A 26,837-nucleotide genomic window follows, 5' to 3' on the forward strand; every position below is an offset into this window, starting at 1 on the left:
TCTGGTCTTAGAGACTTGTTACTCTTTCATTTATCCACTTGCTTCTGCATCTGTTCTTCTGACATGGGGCTTCATTTTTATTACCTGCAAATACTGACACACCATGACTCACTGCCACCTGAGCACTAAGCTACCTAATTAGTTTTCATAATTATCAGATCAGCCTATACACACTAACACCCCTTGCCTTGGAGGACATTTGATTTCTTTTAAAATAATTTCATATATAATTTTTACTGTAGTTGCAGACTAACAATGGATTCTAATATAAAAAACATTTACACTATACCAAGGCATATGGATCTGTAGCTGCTGTAATTGGTTTCTGCACATTAATGATCCTCTGTTACTTAAATCATGACTTGCAAAGGCTAGACTATAAGAATGACATTTCAGAAGATTTTGCAGAACCTTGGAAGATTAAAAAATCTTTTCTAGGAAAACGTACAGATTTAGGTATCTTTATATTTCAGAATTAAACATTGCAGATCTGGAATTATCTTAAGGTCTAAAGAAACTGATCAAAATTCAGTGGAATCAACATAACTCTACTGCTTTACAAAAAGCCCTAAAAGATTTTGCTTAAAACCAGTCCTAGAAGAAGAATGAAATAGATTTTCTTCATTTAAAATTGCGTGATAGAGGGAGTCTGTAGTGGATAAATTTCATTTAAAAATCAGTTAATGATTAAAAAAGTAATTATTTAGAAGATTTGGTTCTCAGTTTATGGAAAGATCTTTTCTGGTATTCTATTACTAGCAGTAGTTTAAGAAACAACAAGATGGCTACCAATTTATAAAGAATTACAATTTAATTGACAAGACTGCATTTGTATTTGCACATCGTATTTTCGTATAGCTTTTTTCCTCCAGGTACCTGCTCTTTACTGAGTCATACTATAAAAATGGTTTTAAACACACCAAGTTCCAGAATTAAATCAACCCACATATATTTCACCATGTGAAATATTTACCATACAATACAGTGCGTGCCAAGATGTACACATGAAGAATACTGTTTTATCCAAGGGACACCTCTCTCTTTCAGGACAAATGTTCTGTCAAAGAACAGCTGAATGTCTTTTCATAACCTCCTTCTTGCCAAGTGGTTCTCCTTTTTTTACAAGGTACTACTAAAAGATGAAAGATCATTTCCTTTCTCACTGGCAATTATATAGTTACTATCATTACATTATGTGATCATGCTTCAAGGTTATGAATGTGCTTGCTTTCAGAAGGTATTTATAAAGTACAAGGGAAGCAATGCACTGTGTAAGTGAATGGGAGAACTGGAAATTTAGGATGTGGGAAATGGGGTCTTTGTCATGAGATTTTCAGGTTCCAGAATTACTGCACACCTCTGGATTCTTCAGGAGTCTTCTGATGCAGTTACAGATTGCAGTCAGCACTTCTATAAAGCAGACCACAACACGTCAGGGGAAGGTATCAAGAAAGCATCAGGTATCACATGGGGCAGAAGGGGATCCAGTTCTTTGTGGGAATATTCAACTGTAAATGCTTCTCTATACATGCCCACTCCTCCTTAGTTTATGACATGGCTTTGAAGTACTGCAACATAAAAGGCAAAGGAAGGTCTCCTCCACCAGATTATTCCAGATTACTGCCCATCCTATACATAGAATGAAAAAAAAAAATTAGCGAGGGAAAAAACAACAGGACCAAAATAGTATCTTAAATGACTTCTTTTACTTCAGACAATAGTCCAAAGCCATTTCTTGCTCATGCTAAAGCAAAAACTCATCAAGCAAATTAAAGCAGACAGCCTAAAGCAGACAGCTGGAATAGAATACAGCTCTTCCTGAAGTCAGTAAATGACTGAAACAGGAACTTGGCAAAAAAGGAGTAACCTTAATACTAATCAAATCTATCATTCCTTACAATGCTGTCCTACATATAACCATATGGAGCAGTATCGATGAGACAAGCTGCATGTCTGCATGCATCTATGCATACGCACGCACACACATGCAGCCAGCAGGGCTTGCATCTCTCTACTGGCTCTTTTTTGATTTATTTTAGGTGATTTATTATGTTCTTTTGTCTTCTTTCTTTTCCTTTTCTGCTCCTCCAGATGATTTCTGCCTGAAGCACTTTTAATCTAGTAAGCAAGAGTCACTTTGTCAAGTCACGACAACAAGAACAGAGAACAGGTGCTAGAAAACAAACAGAAGAAAATTAAACTACTGAAACAGTACAGTCTAGAAACAGCATGTTTAAAATGAAACACATCAAGCTTTTTCAGCTTTATCTTTTCTTTGAGATGATCTTTGCCTAGACTATTGTGTTTAACCTTTTCTGACTGTACCTGCTCTAGAAGTCTTGATCTTAATGTGACTCAAGTTAGCTATGTCTCGCCAACCTAGACATTACACAAACAAATAAGAGGAAAACATTTTCCACTTTCCTAAAGAGCTTTTAATTTTTCATTTAATTATTTCCCTTACTATATTAGAGCACTGCTTTCTTTGTGGCATAATTTAATGAGACTGCCAATCATCTGTAGTTTTCCCACATTCTATACCAAATATGGCTTATTAACCAACAAAATGACACATGTAATGCTACGAGTTAGTCTAGGTGGACTTTTGTAGGACATTATAATGCAGGACAGCAATTTAGACTTGAAATATACATTCCTAATCAATTTATCCAGCTTTCTCTACTGTTAGCTTTTTTTTTTTCCCTTAAAACAAGTTAAAATTACTTTTCTTTCTTACTGAGCCTAAAATAAACAAACAAACAAATAGAAGTCAGGTAGTACAAAGCTGAGGGTACAAAGTTTCAGAACTAAGAAAAATTCTCTTTGACTTCAAGGAGTTCTGGTTCTGCTCTTTGGCCTACCCTCTGCAAGTAAGTCCATATCAACTGCACAAGTACATGGTGCAGTATCTGTCATAACTATACTTATACCAGCTTGAGTTACTGAACAAATCAGGGTTTGATTCTGTATAAAGCCCTCAGGCAGAGGAGGGCTTTATTCACCAGAAACAGTGAGAATTTTGTCTGGGTAAGATACCAAGGTTCAAAATCAGTACTGCTAGCTCTAATTGTATGTCACATCAGTATTCTTCTGTCAGATGTTATGAAATACTAATCTCTGACTACGCAGCTTTTTCTAGCTATCATGAGTTCCCTGAAAACCTTAAATATGGGAAAAAAGCACCTGAAAGGAATAGGGTGAACCATGAGTCCACAGAGTGTTACAGATTCTGTTTCTTTTCTTTTAAGCTGTCTGGTTTGAAGGTCATAGAATCATGGGCTTTTTAAGGCTGGAGAAGACCTCCAAGATCATTGACTGAACACTTTGACTGAATACCAGCATGCCCACTAAACCATATTGAAAACTGCCACATCCACTCATTTTTTGAACACTTTCAGGGATGGTTACTTTACCACTTCTCTGGGGAGCCTTTTCCTGCTTTCAGTAAAGAATTTTTTCCTAATATCCAACCTGAGCCTCCCAGCACAACTTGAGGTCTTTCCCTTTTCCCAGTTACCTGGGAGAAGAGGCCAACACCCACCTTGCTACAACCTTCTTTCAGGGAGTTTAGAGAATGATATGGTCTCCTCTTAGCATTCTTTTCTTCAGATTGAACAGCCTCAGGTTCCTCAGCTGCTCCCTGTAGGACTAATCATCATCCTGTGGTTTACTGGAGACAATGAAGATTCTCAGTTTTTAGGTATTTCTTACTGACAATAAATAAATCCATGATGATGCCAGAAAAGGAGGAGTCACATAAATTTGCATGGTCTTAATAGGTTTACCAGAATCCTTAAATGGAAATTTGACATTACTATTATCAGTGGTTACTGATATCAGAAATCAAGTCTCTTTCGATACTTTGATGTTTTTGTTCTTTTTAATAAAATACATTCTTTAAGTGTATTTATCAGAAAGCCTGAGTTCTGCTTTTAATATGACCACAAATTGTGTTTATTAAAACACCTTTCTGAAATACACTGAAGAGCAGTGATACCTAAATTACCATACACCTCGTAAGTCACTTCTTATCTACCTTACAGAAATGACAACCTCTGAAGCAGTCTTCATCTTTGCATTAAGAGAAGGTATATGTGTAATTCTGCGTAGTATGAAAGTACATCAAGCTGACACATCCTCTACAAGCATTTCAAAAATAGTAAGTTAAGAAGCAAAATCTCAGCCCTTGTCCTGTTGGCTGTTAATAAAATTCCATCTGGTCACTTAGGAGCTGTGCCAACATTACCACACAAAGAGCTTTTAAGCTGTTTGAATGTTCAAGAGTCATTTGACAGCTTTTTTATTTACCTTTTTTTTGTCAAATATGCACCTAATAGTATACAGATGGCTAGGTTCTAACAAGTTTACTTACATGCAATCTCGACACTAACCTTGAAAGTAAACTGCTGAGGTTTTGCTTTGGGGTGTTGCTTGGGTTATACTTTTTTTTCTAGCATTTAGGATTGTTCAGTCTACTGCTGTTCCAAGTTCCTTATTAGGCAAATACAAAGTGAAAGTGAAAACTTGGTGCCTGGTTTTTCTAAAACTGCAAACATAGTAAGAATCTGCTCAACCTGCTCAGAGCCAACAGAATGGGGGTAGGGGACAGGGAGCTGAAGTCTCAGTAGACAGCAAGTTAAAGAAATGTTCGCTGACAAAAATCTTCTAAGGGAAAGGAATCCCAAAAGAACCACTCTGGGCAGTGAGAGAGACTTCAGCAGCAGATGGAGACTATTCTCAGTGTATATTATCTGTATATCTTTTAGTGCCAAAATCGGTTCCACATTTATTCTCTCAACATTGTGATAAAAGATGTGTATTTAATACAGAAAAATAAATTTCACATTGTAATTTATATTCAAATTTGTATTGGAAAATCAAAATCAGTTTGCCAAAAGAACCCCACCCTCCCTTAAAAAAATCTTCTGAGTGCTCTGATCAGCTTCAAAGTTACCCAGCTTGGCACAGGAGGCTGTATTAGGTGATGTCATCAATGACTTTATTTTTTGTGTGAAGCTATTAGTCCATGTGATGAGGTTGTGTAAATCATTAACACACAACAGTGAATTTGTCTGTCCTGGTCTATTGCCTTCTACAATCATTGTAATAGCCAAATTATCAGGGAGGGTTCAAAATGTTGCAAGTCTTGTAGGGGTAATGTTGGTCATCCACTTCTGCATAATACTGAGGCAAAAGGGACAGGTGAAACAACGCTCCAGTCCACCAGACTCTCAGCTCGAGCATCAGTTGTCTGGGATGGAAGAAATCCAGGCAGAGAAGAATACTATTTCAGTTACAAGAAGTGGTTTAGTAATGCTTTCTCCTCATTCATATCCCACAACAACTTTTAACTTTTTAATCAAGTATAAAATAAGCACTTGCTATATAGGTAAGAGTCTGATTCTGTCACTATTTATTGATGGGTAACTGAGTAGTCTTACACATCTGCATAATCTCTAAGGTCCTGACACACAATGAGATAATAAAGGGAATAAACCTGTGAAAATATAGAGATTTTTTACCGCTGTTTTAATTAAATTGTGGGCAATTCAACCAAATGAAATTTTGGAAAGGATCTGAGTAAAAAGATCCTGGCTTTGACATTCTCTTTCAGTTCTTTACCTTGGACTTAATTAAAACTAGCTACTCCAATCTTCAAAGCTATAATATATGATTAGAACCCAAAGAGCAATCTTCTACAGAAAATAAAATGGATCTGAGCAGTGGAAAATAGACTAATCTAGGAAAAGCTGTGAAGATTTAAGGTAAGACTATTATAGAACCAATAACAGAACACAATAATGTTTCTACATATATTCTGTGTGCTGTATTTTTGCTTTGTTTGGTGCTATATTTTTAAAGGTATCTTGGCACCTTAAATGAAGATGTAATTGAAATAAATAATTTATGGAATCTGCTTTTGTACTCCTGGTCTGTGATCTTATATTTTTATAAGTCAGTAACTTGAATTTTCCAGTCCTTTTCCAGGCAAAGAAACTGTCTAGTTTATTAGGTCTTCAAGCAGCTCATTTTAAATTCAAGGTTGATCAGAATACTCTAGCAACCGATTTTCTCCTGGTCCAGCTTCCAACTTGAGTTTCTCTGTGGCAGCTGCTACCACAGTATCTGGTGCTGAAAGAGTCTCCTTTGCATGTCAGCTCTGTGAGAAACCTCTCTGACGTCCAACACAGAACAGATACCAGATATTGAAAAGCCCGGGGGCTCATGCAACGCAGTTCAGTGAAATCTCAGCAAGGAAAGTAAGTATTTACCCTGATATAATTATAAAGGTAATTTTGTATTCTACTCTTTTACATTTAACATAGAAATAGAAATATAAACTAAAACAAATTTAAAAAGGTAGCAATTAAATTAGCTTAGCAGTTCCTAATTAAAAAGACATAAGGCATTCTGTTATGCAACAACACTCATGCAAGTTCCATTTTCCTTCTTGACAAGATACATATCCTAAACCAGCTGATCTACTACAGTCATCCCCGCAGCTATCTTTTTATGGAAACACCGTTTTTCCCCAGTTCTCTATCCCAGCAGAAGGCTGAATTGCAGCCTCTGCATCTTGTCAGACTGGGGGACTTCACAGTGATGTTCCAAAAAGTATATATTCCTTAGATATGAAGTCTTAATGGTGATTTATGCTGTTCTCAGAGGACTTCAAAATTTGCATTTAATTTGGTTTTATTTTTCCCCAAAATTACCCAGAAAGTCCCTACTTTTAATTACAAGCTGCATGATAATTACAAACCGTTCATGAAAGCTTTTAACCCTGAAAATATACTGGTTGAATTTCCTGAGTGTGTACAAATAAGTTTCTAATGGAAGTGATGTGCCATTTGTGTTATTAGGTTTTCATGAAAGTTTCTTAGAAACAGGTTAGTTGCAAATCTAATAAGTGCCTCTATATCTTTTTATTTACAAATGTCTTACAATTAAACACTCTTATGGTTGTAAGTACTTGTTTGCCTGTATTATCCTACCTAATGTTACTTTCATCAAAGCATTTTTGTCCCAAGGAGAAAATCTGAGAGGGAAAGACTATCAAATAAAAATGCACCTTTCCACCTAAACACACAGCTGTTAAAACCTGTAATTAAAAGATTCCTTTTGACCACAGAAGGGCCAATACATGTGTGACAGTCTTCTTGTGCCTTGTAGAAAAAGGCTTTTAGTATTCTCTAATGTCAGTGAAGGATACAGAGGAAATTAACTTAGTTTTGGAAATCCCTGCTTCTTGGCTGGTGAAATGCCACTAATCCTTCAATTTAGCAGTTTAGCAAAAGTTACTAAAATGGCCCAAAATCAACAATATGCACTTTGTAGGCAGATTGTGGTACCCACATATCTCAAATTGAAGGCTACATTGTCAGCATCATTCATCCATAAGCTTTTAGGGCCAAAATGTACTCTAGAGCTTTTAGTTTGCTTTTATAGATATCATGTACGGCTTTAAACCTGGTATTACTAAGATTAGCAGACATCTGTGGTTAATCCCTCTAGTGATAAATAGTTGCCTATTAATGCAGTTACTTATTTTCATCTCGGAAGGCATAGGATGTAGAGCATTGATAAAAAACACTGCAGTGATAGGATCAGCTCAGATCCTCTCTAAAGGAAAAGGATTCAACTGAGTCTTCATGTAAGACTGACATAAAAATTAAAATGGTGCACAATATAACCCTACTTTAAAAAAAGATTTCCACAAAACCCACTAGTATTCTGCATGACTGCTGTGGTTATAAGTGATCATTAACCTCTGCACAGCCTTTAAGAGCTTTATTTAATAAAATTCATACAAGAGTGACAACGCAGTAAATACGATACTGATGTTCTGAGGCAGCACATTACAGTACATGGGCACAGCTGGGTAAATCACAATCTGATTGTTACAGTCCTCAAGTATTACTTAAAAAAACTGTGATGAACATTTGAATGAGTCAGATGATGTAATAAGTATGCACTGAAAATATAGTTTTGAAGAGAGAAAATCTGACAGCACAAATCAGGGGGGAAATCTCCAAAAGAAAGGGCTACTTTCTATGCCTTAAATCTCAGGACTCTTAATTAAACTATTAATCCCCCATTCAATCAACTGTGTTTGGGCAACATCCCAAAAACAACCGAAATGCTCCCAAGAGATTCATATTTACAGGAAGCTCAATAAAAAAGACAAGCAAAAGAAAAAAGAAATAGATCTTTTAAAGACAAAAAACTTCTGCAAAATGCCACACACTAGATTAAATTGCAAATCATTTGCTTCCCCCACAAGCAGGATCTGACTCTGTGCAAAGTGGAGGAATGCTTTGCTTTCACTGCTTAACAACCACCTCTCAGACTAGGTAAAGAGTCATACTGACAGAAACTGAAAGGGTCAGGTTCTGCACACAGTCTGCAGGTCTCAAGGGTGAAGGGCAGATGGGAAGTACAAACAAGTCCTTGGGATACATTTCCCAAGGGATGCAAGGATCTGTGTCAGCTCGATACAGTTGCACATGCTGTGTGCATAAAATCCAAATCAAGAATGCCCATTGATGACAACACACAAGAATGCCACTCAGAGATGTTTATCCCTCTGATGACCATGAAGATCTTGACTGATCCTTAAATCACAGGAAAAGAAAAAAATCAAGTTTATATGCAGAGATGACTAAAGAAGCCTACCTTCCATGGACTCTTTTACCAGACTAAAGATTCTGGAGAAATATTACCTTTGCATTTAGCTTAAGTCCAAATCCAGAACTCTACTAGTTCTCTTAGGCAGCTTATTAACCAAATTCATACACGACTCTTATTGGTACCTCTGAGGGTATGGCTCTTCTAGGCCCTGCTTCCAATGTGCCCTGTACACACAGGCAAGAGAGGAATTCTTGAGAGAAAGAATCTAACACAAAGCACATGGCAATAATGTGAAAGTGCCTTTTGCACAATAGTGTGAACATGAAAGCAAAACAAATGCTATTCTCTACCTGAAAGGACTTAAACAAAATTTCTCCAAATCATACTCAAATCAGATTTTTGTATTTTTCATGTGACGACTGCAATATGTCTTACTTCTTCTGTTGAAACGTATTTTATATTGGATGAGGCTTGAGCAACCTGTTCTAGTGAAAAGTGTCCCTGCCCATGGCAGAGGGCTTGGAACTAGATGACCTTTGATGTCTCCTCCAACCCAACCAATTCTATAATTCTATATTAAACAGTCATTGCAAAAAACAGATGAGTAGTCACAGGAAAAAGTGCTGGAACTAAACCCCTTTACCTTTAAAAAATATGCTTTATCTAACACACTACAAACATATATCACTATTGGGTCTTATATCCTGGTCGGTTTGAGGAGCTTCGATTTCAGGCAGGGGAAAAGCCTGGACTTTTGGAACTCTTTCCTGCATAAACATGTGCCTGTCCCAAGGAAGGCAAAGGTAACCCACTTGTACCTGTTCCTTCTTTTCCATTTGAAAAGAAAAAGGTTTCAAACTTTCTTAGAAAACATGCAGGCATTCAGCTCTGGGAAATAATTTCAAGGTCTGGGCTTAAGGCAGAAATCATGCTGATCAGAAAATGGCATGCATATTAATTAAGGGTGATTTCCTGCTGAGCTTGGTAGTTCATCCTATTCTGGACTCTCCAAGCACTTTTTATTTACACAGCCAGAACTCTTGGCTCAGGTTTCTGAATGCCACATTGGAAAGCAGCACCTAAACTTCAGAGCGTACGCAAAATGCAGTCTGCCCCTAACCAGGCGTCTATAGAGAAACTGCCACTGCAGTGTTCCAGGATATTCCTAGTATTTATTTTATACACTCTTAGGAGGACTGAGCTACTGATCAGCTGCCAGTCCGTTTGCCAACAGGAACAAAAGAAGCAGCGATACTTCAGAAGGAAGACACAAAGAACAGAAGTCAAAACCCAGCATGATCTTTGAGGCAATTCCTGACAGCTTCTGCATGTAACAAGGATGTTGCAGCCTTTGGCATAATAGAGTACACTTATTTATGGACTGGTAAATAGTCAAGAGGCACTAAAAATCTTTGCAATGGTCTGTCAATAGTCTGAAAACTTCATCAGTGTGCTGCTCTAGGCCATCCTCCACTTGCATCTTGCACCAACATTAAGGAACAGCACAATCCTTTCTATACACTCTGTTTATAGTGTTTACACCAAGGAAATTTCTCTAGTTTAGCATATGTAACTCCCACAGATGCCAGCGACAAAGGGACCATAGTTGAGGAAAGAATCTCTCTTCTAGAAGGTTTTGTGGTTGTTTTCTTTCTACTGAAGCTTTTTGTTCACTATTATAATTCCTTTGAAAGTAGAAGAAAGGGGAAGTAGAGAAAACAATAGTTCAGAAGTTGTTACACTTTACAGGGTAAAGCTTAGAGCCATTTCATGGAGTAAATGTGTGGATTATGCACAAACCAAAAGCTGTTGTCAATTTTAACTACTGTAGATATGCTGATATTTTAATGAAATGAATATAAGAAAAGGATGTTTCTGTATCAGCAGGCACAGAGCAAAGCAGCTTTGTTGCTGGCGATATCCTATTTACTCACAGAAACTGCATATAAGAATAAAAATTTAAAAGAACATTATCAGATGAAATATTCTTCCTATCCATTCTATTAACACATAAAAGCATCATATGGAATTTTATTAAATGTTGTTAATAAATGCAGTAAGCAACTGATCCTTAAAGCTGATCCTTAAAACTGATCCTTAAAAATTCAGGAAAATTGATAATTCAGCTATAAGGACAAGATATAAAATGTCTTTCCTCTTCCTCAGGTCCCTTTGAGCCAAGCAGCTGGACACAATGAACAGTAGTTTGGTTACTGTTGATAATTTGAAATCTGCTCTAAATCCAGCACAAGGACTTGCTTAGCTCCTTCTGTATCTCATCTGGGTATCAGACTGTCTCAGACTAAGCACTCCCCCACTCTACATCAGCACTTTTACATGTAACCAGAGCTAGACTCCTCCATAGACAAGGGTACAGGAAAGCCCAGAAAGAGGGAACTAAAAACTACTAGTGCCGAAAAATCTAAAATATCCCAGTAAACGTGGAGAGACAGATTGTGGGGAGACAGATAAAGACAGTGCTGAAGGCAATCTTGCTCCTGATATATGGCAGCTGTGTTTATTATCCAAGAGTGGGAACAGCCTTGCCCTCACAGCTGCGAGTGTGATAAAGAGTGAGTTAGTTGGAGTCTGCTGGTCGTGCTGTGAGGAGGAAGGGACAGGAGGTTGTGCAAGAACAGACAGGGTAAGATGCTCTATGTAGGACAGATAGGGTTAGGTGGCTGTGCTAGGGACAGGAAGGCGTGAACGAGAACTAGAGAAGGAAAGAAAGGAAGGAGTGAAAGAACCAGAGCTGTGTGGAGCTGCCCATGGGAGACTACAGAGAAAAGGTATGAAAGATTTCTAGATAACAAGGTGCTGATGCTTGAAGCCTTCTGATGTTTTACTGAAGCACTCTAAGTGTTGTGGCCATCTCTACTACAATAGAAACACAGCTGGTCACTGCCACCCTTTTATATTGAAGTTTGCTTTCTGTGATAATCTCTTGCAAAACAGTCCAGTTTTATGTTACACTAGAGAAGTATGAAATGCCTCTGTCAAAAGGAACTATCCTCTGATTTAGTTGAGTAGAACTTTTTATAGTCCTACAGATCAACACCATAGGTGCTGTAGAAAGATAAAAACTGGAAGATGCTACCAAGTAACTTTGCAATGATAGATTCATCTATCTTGGAAAAGCTTTGTTTTCCTCCTGGTTGCCAAAAACTTACTGCTGAAGCTAAAAAATAAATTAGTAGTATTACACAAGTAAAACCACAATGTGTTGAGATAAACAAACCTAATTTGGGTAGAGACTTTTACCTCTCTAATTATTATGGATATGGCCCATGACAGACAGATTGTGGGGATGACTAAAGTGTGGAACTCAGGAGAGCTTGTAAGTACCTGTTCTGGCTCATCATATTTCATGTCAGAGAAGGCTCAAGGTATGCACTCTCCCCTGCTTAGCTGGAAAGGAATATGGTCATGTCATAGAATCATAGAAACAGCACCGAAAGCTGTATTAAAATCCAAAGAGATTACATCAACAATATGTAGACAGGACAGGAGCTCAGTAGAGCTTTCATGAGAATGACTGGGAGATCTGGACCCATTGGTTTTCAATTAATTTCTGCTGCAAGTCAATCTGAATGCATTTCTCCTCAGCTAAATAAGTAATGTAGCACACAAAGAGTTGAAATCCTATTTAGGCTACACCTGGTAATCCATCTTTCATCCTCAGTGTGATTCTGCAGAATTAAGTCTGTCGGCTGTGTACAGACAAAGGTTTGCCATCCTCTATCCACTTGCAGTAACTTGTGTTTACTTGTAACTGTGGTCAGTAGAAGCCACAGTTACTTGCAGTAGTAACCAACTGACACTCCTAGGCAATTTTTCAAGTGTACAGACTTTAACTATCCTTAATAAATAAGTAGTTTTTGTGTTTTGTAGATAATAAATAAAATTTAATTTTCCTGGTGTCACAGTTATGAAGGGTTCATCATTGCTTTACATATTATCAAGAAGTCAAACATAAATCTGCCAGCCCAATTCAGACTGGCTGAACAGCAGATTTTGAGTATGCAGTTTGTGCTTGAAACCACTATAGCCTAAAGGCAGATCCACATTTGTTATCTTTGAAAGCAACACTGAATTTGGAGGAACAGCTGGCATAACGAAGACGAGTCCAGAGGCACTGTCCAGAAACCTGGAGACTGGATCAACAGAAGTCTCTTGAAGTTCAATAGGGATAAGTGTCAAGTTCTGCAGCTATGGCAGAATAACCCCAAGCACCAGTGCAGGCTGGGAACACACTGCTGTAAAGACCCAGGGGTTACAGAGGATGCCAAGTAAAACATGAGGCAGCAGCATGTTTCCAAAGTAAACAAAGCAAACTGTACGCTGGTTACTTTAGGAGTGTGACCAGCACATTGAGGCTCTGCTTGATGCCTGCAAGGGTTTGTGTCTCCCACAATTCTATGTCTGGTTCTGTATGTCCTGATCAAGGACAATGAAAAACTGGGCATAACTATCAAAATGGTCATGTTCCCACAACTCATGATGTGTAAGAGCTTGGGGGCCTCTTTAGTCTGGCAAAGAGGAGGCCAAGGGGGAAGCCTGGAACTACCTGAAGGCACGTTACAAAAACTACAGAGGCTTCAAGCATACCTACACAAAGTCACAGTTGACCTGGTTCAACTGCCTGAAAGTCCTTTCAAATTATGTTTCTGTATTTCCTCCATGAACCTGTTTCAAATTTCACCTCAAAACACTTTAACTGTTTCTACTGCAGTGTCTCCAAGTAAGATATGCAGATATGTCTAAGTCTTGCTGTGTTACAAATGTAACTGCTTGGTCCTTCCAAAACTTAGCAGAGTACAGATTGGAAAATTCCTCATCTGACCATTCCTGCTATCTAACTTTCATTTACTAAATATTTTCCTTTTCTTTCCAAACAGGTTAAATACTTTTTTGCTCTCTAAAACAGGTAGCAGTTTGGGGCTCATGAAGAAAAGGTCTCAAACACAAGTAAAAAGTACTCCTTTTACATCTAAAATTATTTCATTTCACTTGCTAATGGTATGTTAATTTTTATTATGATTCATTTATTATGATATTTACTCAACAGTGTATGCAGTTTTGGTACTGCTTGAACTCACATATATACAAAGATAGGCTGTAATTGTGAAATGCCATGCAAGCTAAGTCTTACCACTAGGAAAAATCAACTTAGTGTCTATGATGTAAAATTACCTTGACTTGGTAAGTCCTTCATATTACTCCAGAATGGTCTAAGCACAACTTTGAAGAATAAGGAAGACAGACGCCCTTTCACTGTGATCTTCAGTTGTAAAGGTAAAACAAAAGGAGCTGGGATGAGGCTTGATTTCTGTTACAGTATTTTAATATTGAGGAAAGATTATTAATTATTTATATCTTTGAAAAGAAAAAAATGGATTAAAAATGTGAATCTGAGTTGAAAAAAAAAAACTCAGAATTTGTGACATGACAGTATGCATGACACAAGTGGAATATAAGTACCACAGAGGCTATTTTGTGAACTGTTTATTAGTAGAGCTGCAAAAGTATATTAGCTGTCCAAATTCCTATTAAAGCAAGCAGCTGGGAACCTCACAGCTTATTAACTGTTAGGAGGTGATGCATATATAATGAAATAATACCAAGAAACTTTATACTGAAGTGAATGAAGAGTTTTGGTCTGAACATAGGCCTTTGAAAATGCTGAGTTAACCCCTAGCTGTCACAGGGACACATTTTGCACCTTGAAATATCTATTAATGATGCGATGTCACACTAGAAACCCACATTTTAGGAGCAAATGTTTTCATGTTTCAAACCAATATTTCTTTTGCATGGCCTGCCTTTCATTTGTTATGTTATTTGTTTACTTTCACATTTCAGAGTTCAAGGTAAAAATCTAGTTTTCACTTAATTTCTATTTCCCCATCTGGGTCAATCACAGCCTTTTGCAATATGTTAACTTTAAATCCTGCATCAGGATGGGAGTAGAAAGGAAGACAACTTTTTACAATCCACTGTCTTGTCTTGTTGTTCCCCTTTTTTAAAAGAAACAGATAGGAGGAGGCTGAATTTAAGCTTGGTTTTATTTACCTGCCTCACTTTTTACACAATTAAACAATATCTTCGCTCTTGCAATTGAAAGGTTATTTAGATGAATTAATGTTTGTAGATACCTCTTCAGAGGACTTTTTTTTTAAGACAAAGCTGACTTCTCCTATCTTTTCAGCAACTGTTTGTCACCCTTTGCTGGCATGTCTACATTTTCTCTCTAACACATGAGAAGTCAGATTTTCTCATCTTTATCTGACAACATGATACACTAAACTGACTTGTCATTTGAGAATACAACTAATTCTCCTGTGCCACAAATTCTCCAGTGTACTAAACATCTGCAACTTTTTCTGGCTTCCACAGATGTGAGTCACTGCAAAAAAAACCAAAAAACCCTCTGTCTGAAGATCATAAAGTCATTAATTCTACTAAACCATGATGAGTATTTAAACATGAAACTTCAACAAGTCATCTTCAATATGAAGGCACTATGGGCATCCTTTTATTATGCATCACTTTACCCATTATCCTATGTTCATATATGCTCAAGCTGAATATAAAAGCTACAATTTGGGCCCAAATACCATCTTAAATCAAATCTGCAGTCTCTTTATGCATAATACAGGACAATGGGGAACTGAGGCTATAATCTGACTACACTGATGTTCCAGCAGCAAAGCTGGTTACAACAGATTACCTCTTCTAAATGCTCTGCAACCAGGTCATTTAAGGCATTGCAATTCAGCATCACTTAAGCCTACAACACACATGTAAACCAGTCATTTATCTGACACAGTTTTCTGTATTCAATTTAAAGAAGTTGTGTCTCAGCACTGAATATATGTTTTACTTTCATTCAGTTAATGCCTCAATGCCTCTTGATAGCTCTGTTGAGCATGCAGATCTTTCATGTCAAAGCAACCACACCTTTTTGTCTGACGGCCGTATATTACATTAGATGAAGCAGCAGAAACATCTAGAATGAAAAGATTCAGATGATATGCTGAATTCTGGGAACAAATTAGTTCCTCAGATACAGAACAGAATGGTGCACTCACCTAAACAAGCAGAACTGTGCTTCTGAACTTGAACGGAGCTTTGGAAGGTTAGAATGCAACTCAAGTCCAACACCAACACATGCTACGTGATCAAAGCCCGAGTGGTACAGAATCTGTTACGTGAACACAGCACCACAGTGGACATCAGAGCCCCATTCTGGTTGTTCCTTGAGATGCGGACAAGTGAGTGTTACAATAAATATGGTTAAAACATAAATATTTTTATTCTAAAGTGTGACCACACTCCAAAGAAGTCTTTTTGTTATAAAACTGCTTTTGCAAGAAGTCAGGGAGCTAAAAGAAATTTACAAATCAGGGGCTTGCAAGAATTTTTGAGTTTTTAAATTTGATATGTACTCCTTGATCTCAGATTTATATCTCTGCGAAAGACAATCTAATCTTAATCTGGAAGCAGGTTCCTCAGCATATTTTGGATTGCAAAAAAGAAACTTCTGGTGATGAGAAAAACATAATAGGCTTATGTATATATTTTTTTAAAAACAGAAAGGGTCAAGCAGAAAAAGTCTCGTGTTTCAAAAAACCTACCAAAATGAAGTAATTTTTAAAATGTGCCTATTGACCAGCTTTCAAAAATCCAGCAATTTCTTTATGTACAGCAAAGATGCTGTTTTGTTGATAACAACTTCTGATTTTAGAAATAAAGCAGTTTAAATAGTAGCTAGGTATGCTCACTTCCAAGAGATACCTCACTGTTGTCATCATTGAAGTACAGAAAACTGTCCTTAAGTGGAAAAGCTAAAAGTAGGCTAGAAACAATCCAGTAGTCCACAGCTGATGCTTTTTATCAGAAAGCCTATTTAATATCAATTTAAAGAAAAAAAGAAAAAAAAAAAAAAAAAAAAAAGGAAACATTAAACAGGCCACCCCTTGCTTAACTGAAGGGCTGCATTATCTAGGGCATTTCTCCCTCCAGCCATCTTTTTTGAGTTGGGTGCATGCACTGAACTCAAATTTTATGTTCACAAGAGAACTCTACCTGTTTCTTCCAGAGGCTGCATGAGAAGTCTCAAATTCTGCCTTGTTCTCAACAGCAGGAAAAAGAACTGTGATACCTTGTAAAGGGAGAAGTTATGACCTTCATAAAGAGAAGCAATCACTTCAGATCACGTCTGGGATGAAGCTGCATTCTGAAGAAATTTACTGAATTGCTTTTTGTTTGTTTCCACCATTCCTGCCTTCGGAGAAGTAAGTGTCCAGACTAATGTATGTGTGATTAGAAGCACAACGTGTAAAAGTCTGGCAAAGAGAAATTCCTAACATTTTCTGGGAATATCAGAAAGCATCAAAAGCTATCACCTAATGTCTACAAAGTGAATTTCATTCTGAAAATGCAGTATTTCCTTTTTCTCTGTGCTGCTACAAGAGAGAACAAAGGTCACTGTATGTAAATTAATAGCTTATGGCACTGTGCTTACTGTTCCTTTTACAGGAGGATGTTCTAACATTATGACCTCCATGTTAAATTGGTTTCTTCTTTGATATAACAAATTATATAAACTACATAATTCCATCAATTTGAAAGTAAAATCAAGTTTACCAAATAATTTCTCTATCATCAAATACAGCTTCTTCTTCATTTAGCAAGCTCCTTCAGAGGCTATGTATTAGTATAGTACCATATTTAGGAATAGAAGACATGTTAAAAGTGCTTCTGATGGTCAAAATCAATCCAATGTCTGCATCCCTCCCCCAATGGCATAAACTGGGGAGCCAATATTACTGTGCCATGGAAGGGTGCAGTGATCCATGCCATTTTACATGCTTTCACCAAAACAGGAGAGTTTAAGCTGTAGCACAGCCAAGTCAAAAACACAGGAGCCCAATGACTTCAGTGGTACTCAATGTGGCCTTTGTGGGGGTACAAGAATGCTGTATAAGTAGCATTTACACAAATAGGGGTCAATTCTGTACAATTTCTTTCCTACGAGATACATTCATTCATATATTGTCACCTATTGTACATTAGGCAGCGCTGAAGCATGATTTTAAGCTGGCTGTAAATAACTTGATATTTAACCAAAGAGAAGAACATCAAAAAACCCCAAAACCAAACACTTCAAAGCTCTTGAAATTACAAAACTGAGCACCAGTTTTTTGATTCTTTCCCTAACAAAGATGGTGAAAAGGATATATGGTAAAAGAAGCTGCCATGTATTTAACTAATAAAGAGAGAACCACATGAGGAGAGAATGTGAGATGGAAGATGGAAAAGAACAGGCAACTGGAAGAAGACAATACAGAAAACTGGGCAAGAAAATAAACAAGTCTGAAGGAATAGAAAAGCTGTGAAAAGAGAGCTCGAAGAGTAAAAAAAAAAAGTATTAGGCAAACTAGAAAAGGATAGAAGAAATACATTGTAACATCAGATAGAGGTACCTGCCCTTTGCCTGCAAAGTGTACACTACATTTTGGGCACATAAATGTATTGTTTACTATCATTGATTCACTGAGGCACTATCTTGCTGGAAATGGGTGATGGGATTTTCATTGTAAAAGCTTTAAAAAAAAGGCCAACCCTCTTGCCCCCCAAACCTGCTTGATTCCTGACAGCAGCTCCTTACGCACATGTTCTTCCTCTCACTCAGTCACCAATGGTTCCCTGCTCTTCCTGTAATTCCATATGGCAGGAGCCAGCATGTCTATATATTCTCCCTGAGCTTTGCAGAGAAACGGTAAGAAAGCCTGACAGGGTCTTTAGAGGAGGAGAGCAAATTTGTATTTGTATAAAGTATATTATTAGTGGATTTTTAAATTCATTTGATTGTACCAGACATTTTTACAACAAATGTGTTCACAGACTGGTTTTCTGTTCTCATTGTCCTTTTTTTCCTCCCACAGAACAACACCCTGATCCTAAAATCAGTTGAACACAAGCAAGGAAGAGGAAGGAGGAAAAATTGTGGCTCCCAGTCACTTGAGGGAGAAGTAAAAAAAAGAACAGTAAGAATGAAAATGCCTCGTATCTGTTACACTGCTGCTGTGACTCCTCTTGATGGCCACATTCACTCAACTGCTTTTCCTCTGCACTTGCTCCCTGAAGTCCAGGCAGGATGTCTTGGGTATTTAAACAACAGAGTTCTACCATGACAGCGATCCAGTCATGCACACTGAAGGACTGCTGAAGGAAGTGGTCAGGTACAGAAGATGCTATCACCAATACAGCAGACTCAGGAGACTGACTTCAGTCAGTTCCTCCAAAGGCCCAGGAGGGGTAAGTTAAACATTCTGCGGACAGGGAAGATTTAGATAGGAAAGATGTGTACAATCCTGCTTTGGTTTTAAAACCGTTTTCTCTTCCCATGCTTTGTTCCTGCTGTCAAGATAAAACAGCATTTTGATTTAAGAAATTGTTCCAAAGCCTTCATGTAGCAAAAGTAGCTACTTGGCAGTACTGAACTCCAGTTTTGCCTGCAGGGTACTGGGTGCTGTTGACAGTGAACATGATGGGATTTCTCCCCAGGAAAGGGATATGGGAATGAACTTAGTAAGGCTAAAGCAAGGAGAAGGTATGCTACTGGTCCTGTAAATAGTAGCATGTACTTGCAAGGTTGCATTTAAGGCTAGAAAAATTAAAACAGTCTAATTAAAGTCACTGGACTGTTATATCCAACATCAAAGACAGGACAGGAACCATTTCTAAATATGCTCCCAAGAGGAGCTCCTAGCTGCTGGAGAGTAAGGCACCCTCAGCAAGAGGCAGAGCTCTCCAGCCAAACACTCCACTCACCCTAGAGATCACAAAGACTTGAAGATGTTCATGTTGTCTGATTTTGATATTTATGTAAAAGATCTAGGCTAGCACCATTTTCAGCTTCCATTCACAGAATTAACCCATATGGTACAATTTCAGTTCCCTAGGTATAATTAAAGGCAAAAAAGGGGTGGAACAGTTTGTCAAGCGCTGAGTGTAAGAGCTCTCCTCCAAGTGTAGACCTCCAGTGTACAGAAGACAGGATGAGAGAAAGGTGAGAACTCAGTTGTACATGGTGTTCTTTCTGGACTGATGTATTCTAGAGGTAAAGACAATTACTAAAAGGTAAAGAAGGCAATAAGGACAGGGGTTTCAACTGCAGGTTTTGTGCCTTGATGCTCCATGCTAATATTTCATGAAGGCCATAAATGTACAGGCAGCTGACAGTGGAAATAAAAACTCAAGACTACCACGAGATGCTGAGCTGTCACCTTCCCAGGCCTCCCAAGCACAGGTCTGCTCCCCACAGGCTCACTGGCAGCCCTGACAAATTTCTAAGGGGTTTTGTTCAATCCTCATCACATCATCCATTCTATAATACTTAGCTGCTTTCTTCCTTCAATCCTAGTCTTCTTAGCCTCCATCTCTCTGTCCAGTCTTACTCCCAAATACATTTGCAGAGCATAGACAGGAAATCTAAAAGAAAATCTGCTATTCACCATATGAATTTAAGTACTTGATTAACTGGATTTAATCAGATACTGAAAAGACTTGTCAAACTGAAGTCAACTGATAGGAAGGGTCAACAAAAATTTAAATTATACATAAATTTTGTGTATGTCTTCAAAATCATTGTGTCTGTGAGGCTGGTAAGTATCAGTGGATGGAACCTACTGATGAATTCAAACGCTGATTAACTTTCATGAACCTCCTGGAGTTATCACTAACACAATGAACAGCTCAGTGTTTTGATAAAAGCTCAGAACTGACAAATGCCTCAGATGTTCCCATAATACACAACTATGAGGCAGAAAGTTTGTATGAGCTCTTAAATATGAAGGAAATGGGTTTAAGTGAATCACTAAAAAAATTCCTTTGCAAGAGTGTGATTTTGAAAAAAAATTATTTCCCCTGATTTCTAAATGTGTAAATGTGGTTTTTATAATACATTTATCTGACCTAGAAATAGAAATCATGAAAGCATTTCTTTTAAACTGCAAAGTTTAACACAACTTTATACGTGTATCCATGCTGTCAATTTATGCATACTGTTAACTTCAACTACTTCAGACTAACACATATTTTTCCCTGACATTTCTTATCATAATTTGTGGAGCTGTATCTGAAAGTGCTTCAGGTCAGAGATATTTCCAAGACATATGCCTTGCCTGTGCACACTTACACTTGTATAGTTAAGGCACGCTGTAATTATTTGTAAGTCCCAAAGCATCATGCACTAAATTCTGTCCTCGATCCTGGAGATAAAATGAACAGTAGTTATCTGGTTTATAGATTTGACAAATTCTTCTGGGCTTCTGCCAACTTTGTAATCTACTTGAACTATAGCTTAAGAACCATATGAGATCACCAGGGTTTCTGCACAACTTCAAAGCTCCCAAAGCCAGAGCTGTGCAGTTCTCAGGCTGAACAAACGTCGCGAGGCTCTGTGCACAGCTTTGAGGCTCCTTGAAACACAGCCACTTGTTCCAGAGGGTGTACAAATTCTATTAGGCATATCTGGAGCACACATAAATTCTAATATACATCAGCTATGTTTTTGAACTAAAAAGAACTTCAACATTCAGAAATATATGGCCTTTAACTACCATTTTACTCTAACAAAACAAATTTCATCTGGTTGCCATTATAATAAAATCTGTAAATAGAAACAATTTTCTATACAATATTTTTAACAAAAAGAGGCCCTGGGAGATTGTTTTTGCAGTGAAAGCTGCTACTTATAAAATCCCTTTGTAGGAAAAGCTCCTGCTCTAATTAAAATTCAAACCACCATTAGAAAAACTTCTCTATTAGCTGGAGAACACATATTAACATTTCAAGACACCTAATTTCCAGAAGTTTAGCTGTAGTTCCTAATCTATTTTAATCTGGAAACAAGTTAGCATCTGAAACGTAATACCTTCAACAGTATCAAGACAGCAGGAATGCTCATTTTCTCGAGCACATCATGTGAACAGACCCAGGTGGACCAGCCAGCAGTGAAAAGTGGGTTTTCTCTTACATAAGTAACTAGGTCACCATCTAATGTCTCTTTGTTATCCTAAAACATAACTTCATCCTGTGACAGAGTTAAGAAGGGATAACAACCAACCTCCTTGACAGATGCCACAGAAGAATCTCCATAGCCTTCCCTCCTGTCAAACAGTAATAACATTATTTTCCCTTTATTTTGAACAAATACTTGTTTATGCTAATATCTTCTTTTTGTTTTACATATTTAAATATAAATAAATTTCTGAGAGCTTCCAGAAATTATTCAGCTTTACTTGAGAAAGATGGAAAACTATAATGAGTCTTCTCAACGACTGTCAGCAGCATACAGTTGGTACTATAAAAAAAATAAAAGGGAAAGTAATAATTATCTGATTTTATTTACATGATCCAAGCTATTTTCTTTATATTTTGGGGAGAGATATAAAGTAGAATTCCCTTCTTCCTCCTATTTCTATCTTCTGTTGTTCAATTCATCCATCTTTAGTTCTAGTATTTCTTTCCCTTCATGCATTTCCCTTAAGGGATTTTTGTTCCCTTCTATTGTTGTCTTGGTAGCTTTGTCATTTCCATTATTACTGCTTTTGTTTCCTTCAGGTTTCAGCTGTTCTTCTGCCCTTTCTTCTTTCAGTTTGATGCTACAGAGAGCCAGACGTTCCTCACAAACTTCTGAAACTAACTCTGAATCTTCTGTTCTCAGGAAACATACTTGTGAATGAAGCTTTTAACCTAAAGCTAAAGACAAAATTGGTTGGTTTCAGTCTCACATAGTAACAGAAGATCACAAACACCATCCTCATCACAGGAACAGTTATTCACTGAGGGAGGTCAGTCAGAAGTAACCTAACCTTTCTGGCTGCTTTAAAAAAACACTTCAAGGAACATTACTGAAGCAGATGCAGTCTAAAAGCAGGTTTTTTTCTGTTTAGGATTTAAAGAGAAGAATTTTACCATAAGCTGCGTCATTTTTTTAAAAAATGCTAACAAACCTTTATACTGGCTTAAACTGGTGTATTCTGGCTGGCTAGAACTCATATGCTGGTGGTGTTAGAAGTCTCATTGTTTTAGCAAAAAATTCAAAAGAATTACAAATTATCTTTTTGTGCAGTTGACAAAACTCTTGTCAGATTTACATTTCATGTAAGAAAACTAGTAAAAGAGCTCAAGATGGAAGACCTTTTCCCATTAATTTTCATTTGTCTCATCTGAAGCTACTGATTACATTTTTTTGATCAAAAGCAGGTTGGTCTACTCTATCTACCCAAAGACTATAATGGACATAATCACGCCTGAAGCTTTACATCCTCCTGCCTCTTCTATTTCATGAGCTATCATCTTGAAGATAGGCAATGGTTTGTTACAGCCTGCTCTGGGGTTCAGTTTGAATTCAGTGTTTCACAACCACCAGGCTGGTTGCACGTGCTAATTCTTCACGGAAAGTGGGAGAGAAAAATGAATATATCTGGGATAAGGGCAGTAATAGAAATCTTTGTTGTGACAACGAAATGGACAGTACAAAAACCAATCCATCTACATTATAGACTGGGAATCTTACGTATTTTTTTCACTGAGCCTTTAATGCTAGGTATTGTAAAGACAGCCTAACAGGATACGCATGCAGTTTGTTGCCCAAGTAAACACCTAAGTCTGAGCAGAGGCTGCCTTCCATTTCCTGCTAACAAGACCAGGACTCTCAAAATGGAAGAATATTTTTATGAGCTTTCACTATTACAGACTGTAACTGACACTTCAAACAAAGTGATAAGTGCCATGAAAACAACTGTGTCCTGTATTTGTATTCTGCATACAAACTCCCATACAGGATGTTTTTTCAATCTTTTGGGCTCAATGGATTACTGCTGAGTGGTTAAATTTTAACAGAGTTCCTCATTTTTATTTAATTCATTTACATCTGGGGAATAATTCAGCCTACTTACAATAACCACCATAGGTCACTGCTGTAAAAAAGAAAGTAAGACTTTCGTGGATAAAGTGGGACTGCACAGGTTTGCCAGTTGGGTTTTTTGAGGTTAAAAACAAGAATTGACTGAGGAAAGGGACTGTTCATTGCGAAACTGAAGCATTACATTAGTAACTGAAAACTAAAAGCCTTTAAAGTGTTTTTGTAACAACAGAAATAAAGTAGTGGTGGTGCACATGTCACCTGAAGTATTGAAAGTTCTCTATTCCCAGCTCTACTTAAGACCACCTACCTCTCAAAGCCAGAAGTGTTCAAACTCTACTCAGACACAGCTTTAAAAACTATAAATGCAAGCAACACAAGTTGCAATTTTGGAAAGAACCTGTGTTAGTGAGAGGAAAGAGCAACCCTTCAGGAGAAAACAACTGGCCATGGTAATGTCTTCAGAGGAACACACGCATGGAAATAGTGTAGCAGAAGACATATTTCTATACAGTAAAGATAAGGCAGATCCATGTATGCATGTTCTTAACTACAGAAATCTTTTGATTTGACTTAGAATATATCTGCTTGGGCTTCCATGTTATATCTTTAGTATACAAACCAGTTAATACTACGCCAACCTTTGTAAATACTGAAAAGACCATATGTTTAAATGTAAGATATCACCGCACTCTGCCAGAAACACTTGTTTGTTGAGCATGATTTCTGGGACGATATAAAGGCCATGAGAAGAACAAATTCATCCTTGATTTAATTCTAAGGATTTTCTGCTTTTATGGTATGTGTTACCACAAAGAAAGCGATAACCTGAATGAGGAATCTACTACATTGACTGTATAAGCTTAAACATGAAAAGTCATTACAGTTGTCAGCCAAGGTGAAACTGATTTCAATCTTTGCCAATCACAAGAGCTGCTGCAGAGGCTACTAACAGTTTGCTTTGATTTTAGAGACAGTGTATGTGAAGACTAGAAAGAGTCAAAAAAAACCCTTCCTCGGTATTTTCACAAGCAATCTCTCTGGGCTATTATGGACGGGTGCTGACAGAGTCTACAGGCAAGTTATTTCAGTCTCCCTGAAAATAATTATAACTACTTTTACTTTTGCAGGAAGATTTTTTAGCAGATTCACAAGCTGTTTACAAACTTGCCAGCAACTGAAGTGTAGTTTCCTTGAAAAAGGAGTGATGTGCCCATTCTGCACCAGCTTTTCGGAGCAGGTTTTAGCTGATGCCCTGAAGTTACTATTTCTGGAAGCCAAAATAGCTAGACTTAGACCAGAATGATGAGATTAATAGTCTTACTTTGTGAAGACAGGAAACATAGGCAAACTAAATTTTGGTATTCTGCCTTTTCAACCTTCATGAAGAAGAGATCTTCACTACACTGTTAGAGTTTAACCTAACTCTCATGAAATCTGACGGTTATTCCTCATGTCTGACCCTGGCAGCTTCTAGTTTGAGCAATTTTCCAAAGGTTTTCCACTGCTTTAAAGGAGTTAAGTATTTAACCTCATTTCACAACCAGAAAAACTGAGGCACGGCAACAGCTTCCTTCCTTGGAAACTTCTAGTTAAAAGTGAAAGATGCATGTGATCTGCAAAGAAACTACCGATATACCTAAAGCCACAGGAAGTGCTGATGTCAAATCCCCGAGCCGAATTCAGGAGCTGCCACCTCGTTAGCCCGGTTGTGAACCATAGCTCCTCGCCCTCTGGACCTGCAACCTTGATCCCACCATCACTCTTGGCAGACTGGCTGAGTCTTCGGCAGCTCAACGTGGGCACCTCCTACCCATCCCTACGATCTACATTACAGCCAGATTTCTGGAAATCCTTCTTTTTTCAGATTTCTGGAAAATCTGTTTTATGGTGGCTGTTTCATACACGGAGGGCTATAGCTTTGTGCAAGAGGATGAGGTGGAGAAGGCAAAAGAAATTCAGCGGCAGCTCTCTCAAGAAAACCCAAATACCGTGCTTCCTGATCTCGTGTGGCGTTTGTTGGGCACTCCATACAAGTGTCAATCAGCGTGAAACTACTTAATTTATAATCTCACCACAAAAAAGGGAGAGGTAACATGGCTGCATTTCTAGGCACGATTAACGCTCTAAAAGACGGAGAAATACGAGGACCCTTGCCTTCCTCAAACAATGAGCAGAGATTATAAAACAATATAAACGTACTACCCCAACTTATCTCCATTATGCAAACAGTAACTGGGAAAGCGTCCTGGGGGTGCCTTACATAACTCCTTGCTCCGATCCCCCTCGGCACCCGGGGGAGTTGATCTCTCCCCTAAGCCCGAACGCAGCCCCGGCTCCGCGAGTGCCGTGCGGGAGCTCCCCGGGCTGGGCGCAGCCGGCGGGCGGCGGCAGCGCAGCGGCAGCCGCGGAAACTTTGCGCCGCAGGGGCCGGGCAGCGGCCGCGGCAGCGCCGGGGGAACCGGGGGGGCTCGGCACAGCCCCGAGCCTCCTCCCCGGCGCTGCGAGGGAGGCGGCCGACGGCAAAGTTGCGCCAGCCGCCTCTTCCCGCCCGCCGGAGACGGGCGAGCGGCGGCCTCCGGGGGCAGAGGGGCGGCGGCAGGGGCTGCACAGCGCGGGGCTGGGGCGACTTACCCATGGTGCCGCCGCGGCCTCCTCCGCCTCCTCCTCTGCTGCCGCTGCCGCTCCTGCAGCCGCCGCCTCTCCGCCGGCGCGGAGGGAGGCGCGGGAGGCGTGTGCGCGGAGCGGGGCGCGGCGCGGAGCCTGCGTGCGGCGGGCTATGAGTCAGGGCAGCACATCCGGGCACGGCCGGGAGACACCCCGCCCGACAGCCCGGCCGCACCGAGCCGCCGCCGCCGGGGAAGGGCGGGAGCCGCGCAGGGAGAGAGGAGGAGGCGGCCGGCGGCAGCGCCCCCGGCTGGGGAGGAGGCGGCGGCGGGGCGGGTCCGCTCGCAGCGCCGGCTGCCGCCCCTCGGGCCTCCTTTGTTACAGGGCTGGGGTGGGGCCGCCGCCGGGTCCCGGGGGAGGGCGGCTGCCGGGGATGGAGGGACAGCGGGTGCGGCGTGGTGCAGCCCGCACATCACATCCCCGCAGCAGCGCTGCTGTGCGCCGTTCCTCGGTCCGCGAGGAACGTGGGGTGGTTTAAACACGGCGCTCACCGTTTTTAACTTCATACTTAATGATACGGACTCAAAGGAGGAGCATTTTCCAAGAAGGAGGGGATTATGCTGGATGGATAAGGGTTTGTTTTTTTTTTTTTTGAGGTGGT

The 26,837-nt window shown here is 39.1% G+C and overlaps 1 protein-coding gene across 3 annotated transcripts in view; it reads right to left on the reverse strand.

Moving 5' to 3' along the window:
- The window catches only part of RAP1GDS1 (Rap1 GTPase-GDP dissociation stimulator 1), an 89,047-nt gene extending 62,649 nt beyond the window's left edge, over positions 1 to 26,398 (reverse strand). For 2 of the 3 annotated variants that reach the window (XM_066317896.1, XM_066317895.1), the window contains exon 1: positions 26,204 to 26,398. In XM_066317896.1, coding sequence (XP_066173993.1) covers positions 26,204 to 26,207 — 4 coding nt within the window. In that variant the 5' untranslated portion in view covers positions 26,208 to 26,398. The remainder of the gene's footprint in view (positions 1 to 26,203) is intronic. The other variant, XM_066317897.1, reaches the window with a different exon arrangement.
- Between the last annotated feature and the right edge of the window lie 439 nt (positions 26,399 to 26,837).

Source organism: Sylvia atricapilla, chromosome 4, assembly GCF_009819655.1.
Source record: "Sylvia atricapilla isolate bSylAtr1 chromosome 4, bSylAtr1.pri, whole genome shotgun sequence".
In the NCBI taxonomy this organism is placed as follows: domain Eukaryota; kingdom Metazoa; phylum Chordata; class Aves; order Passeriformes; family Sylviidae; genus Sylvia; species Sylvia atricapilla.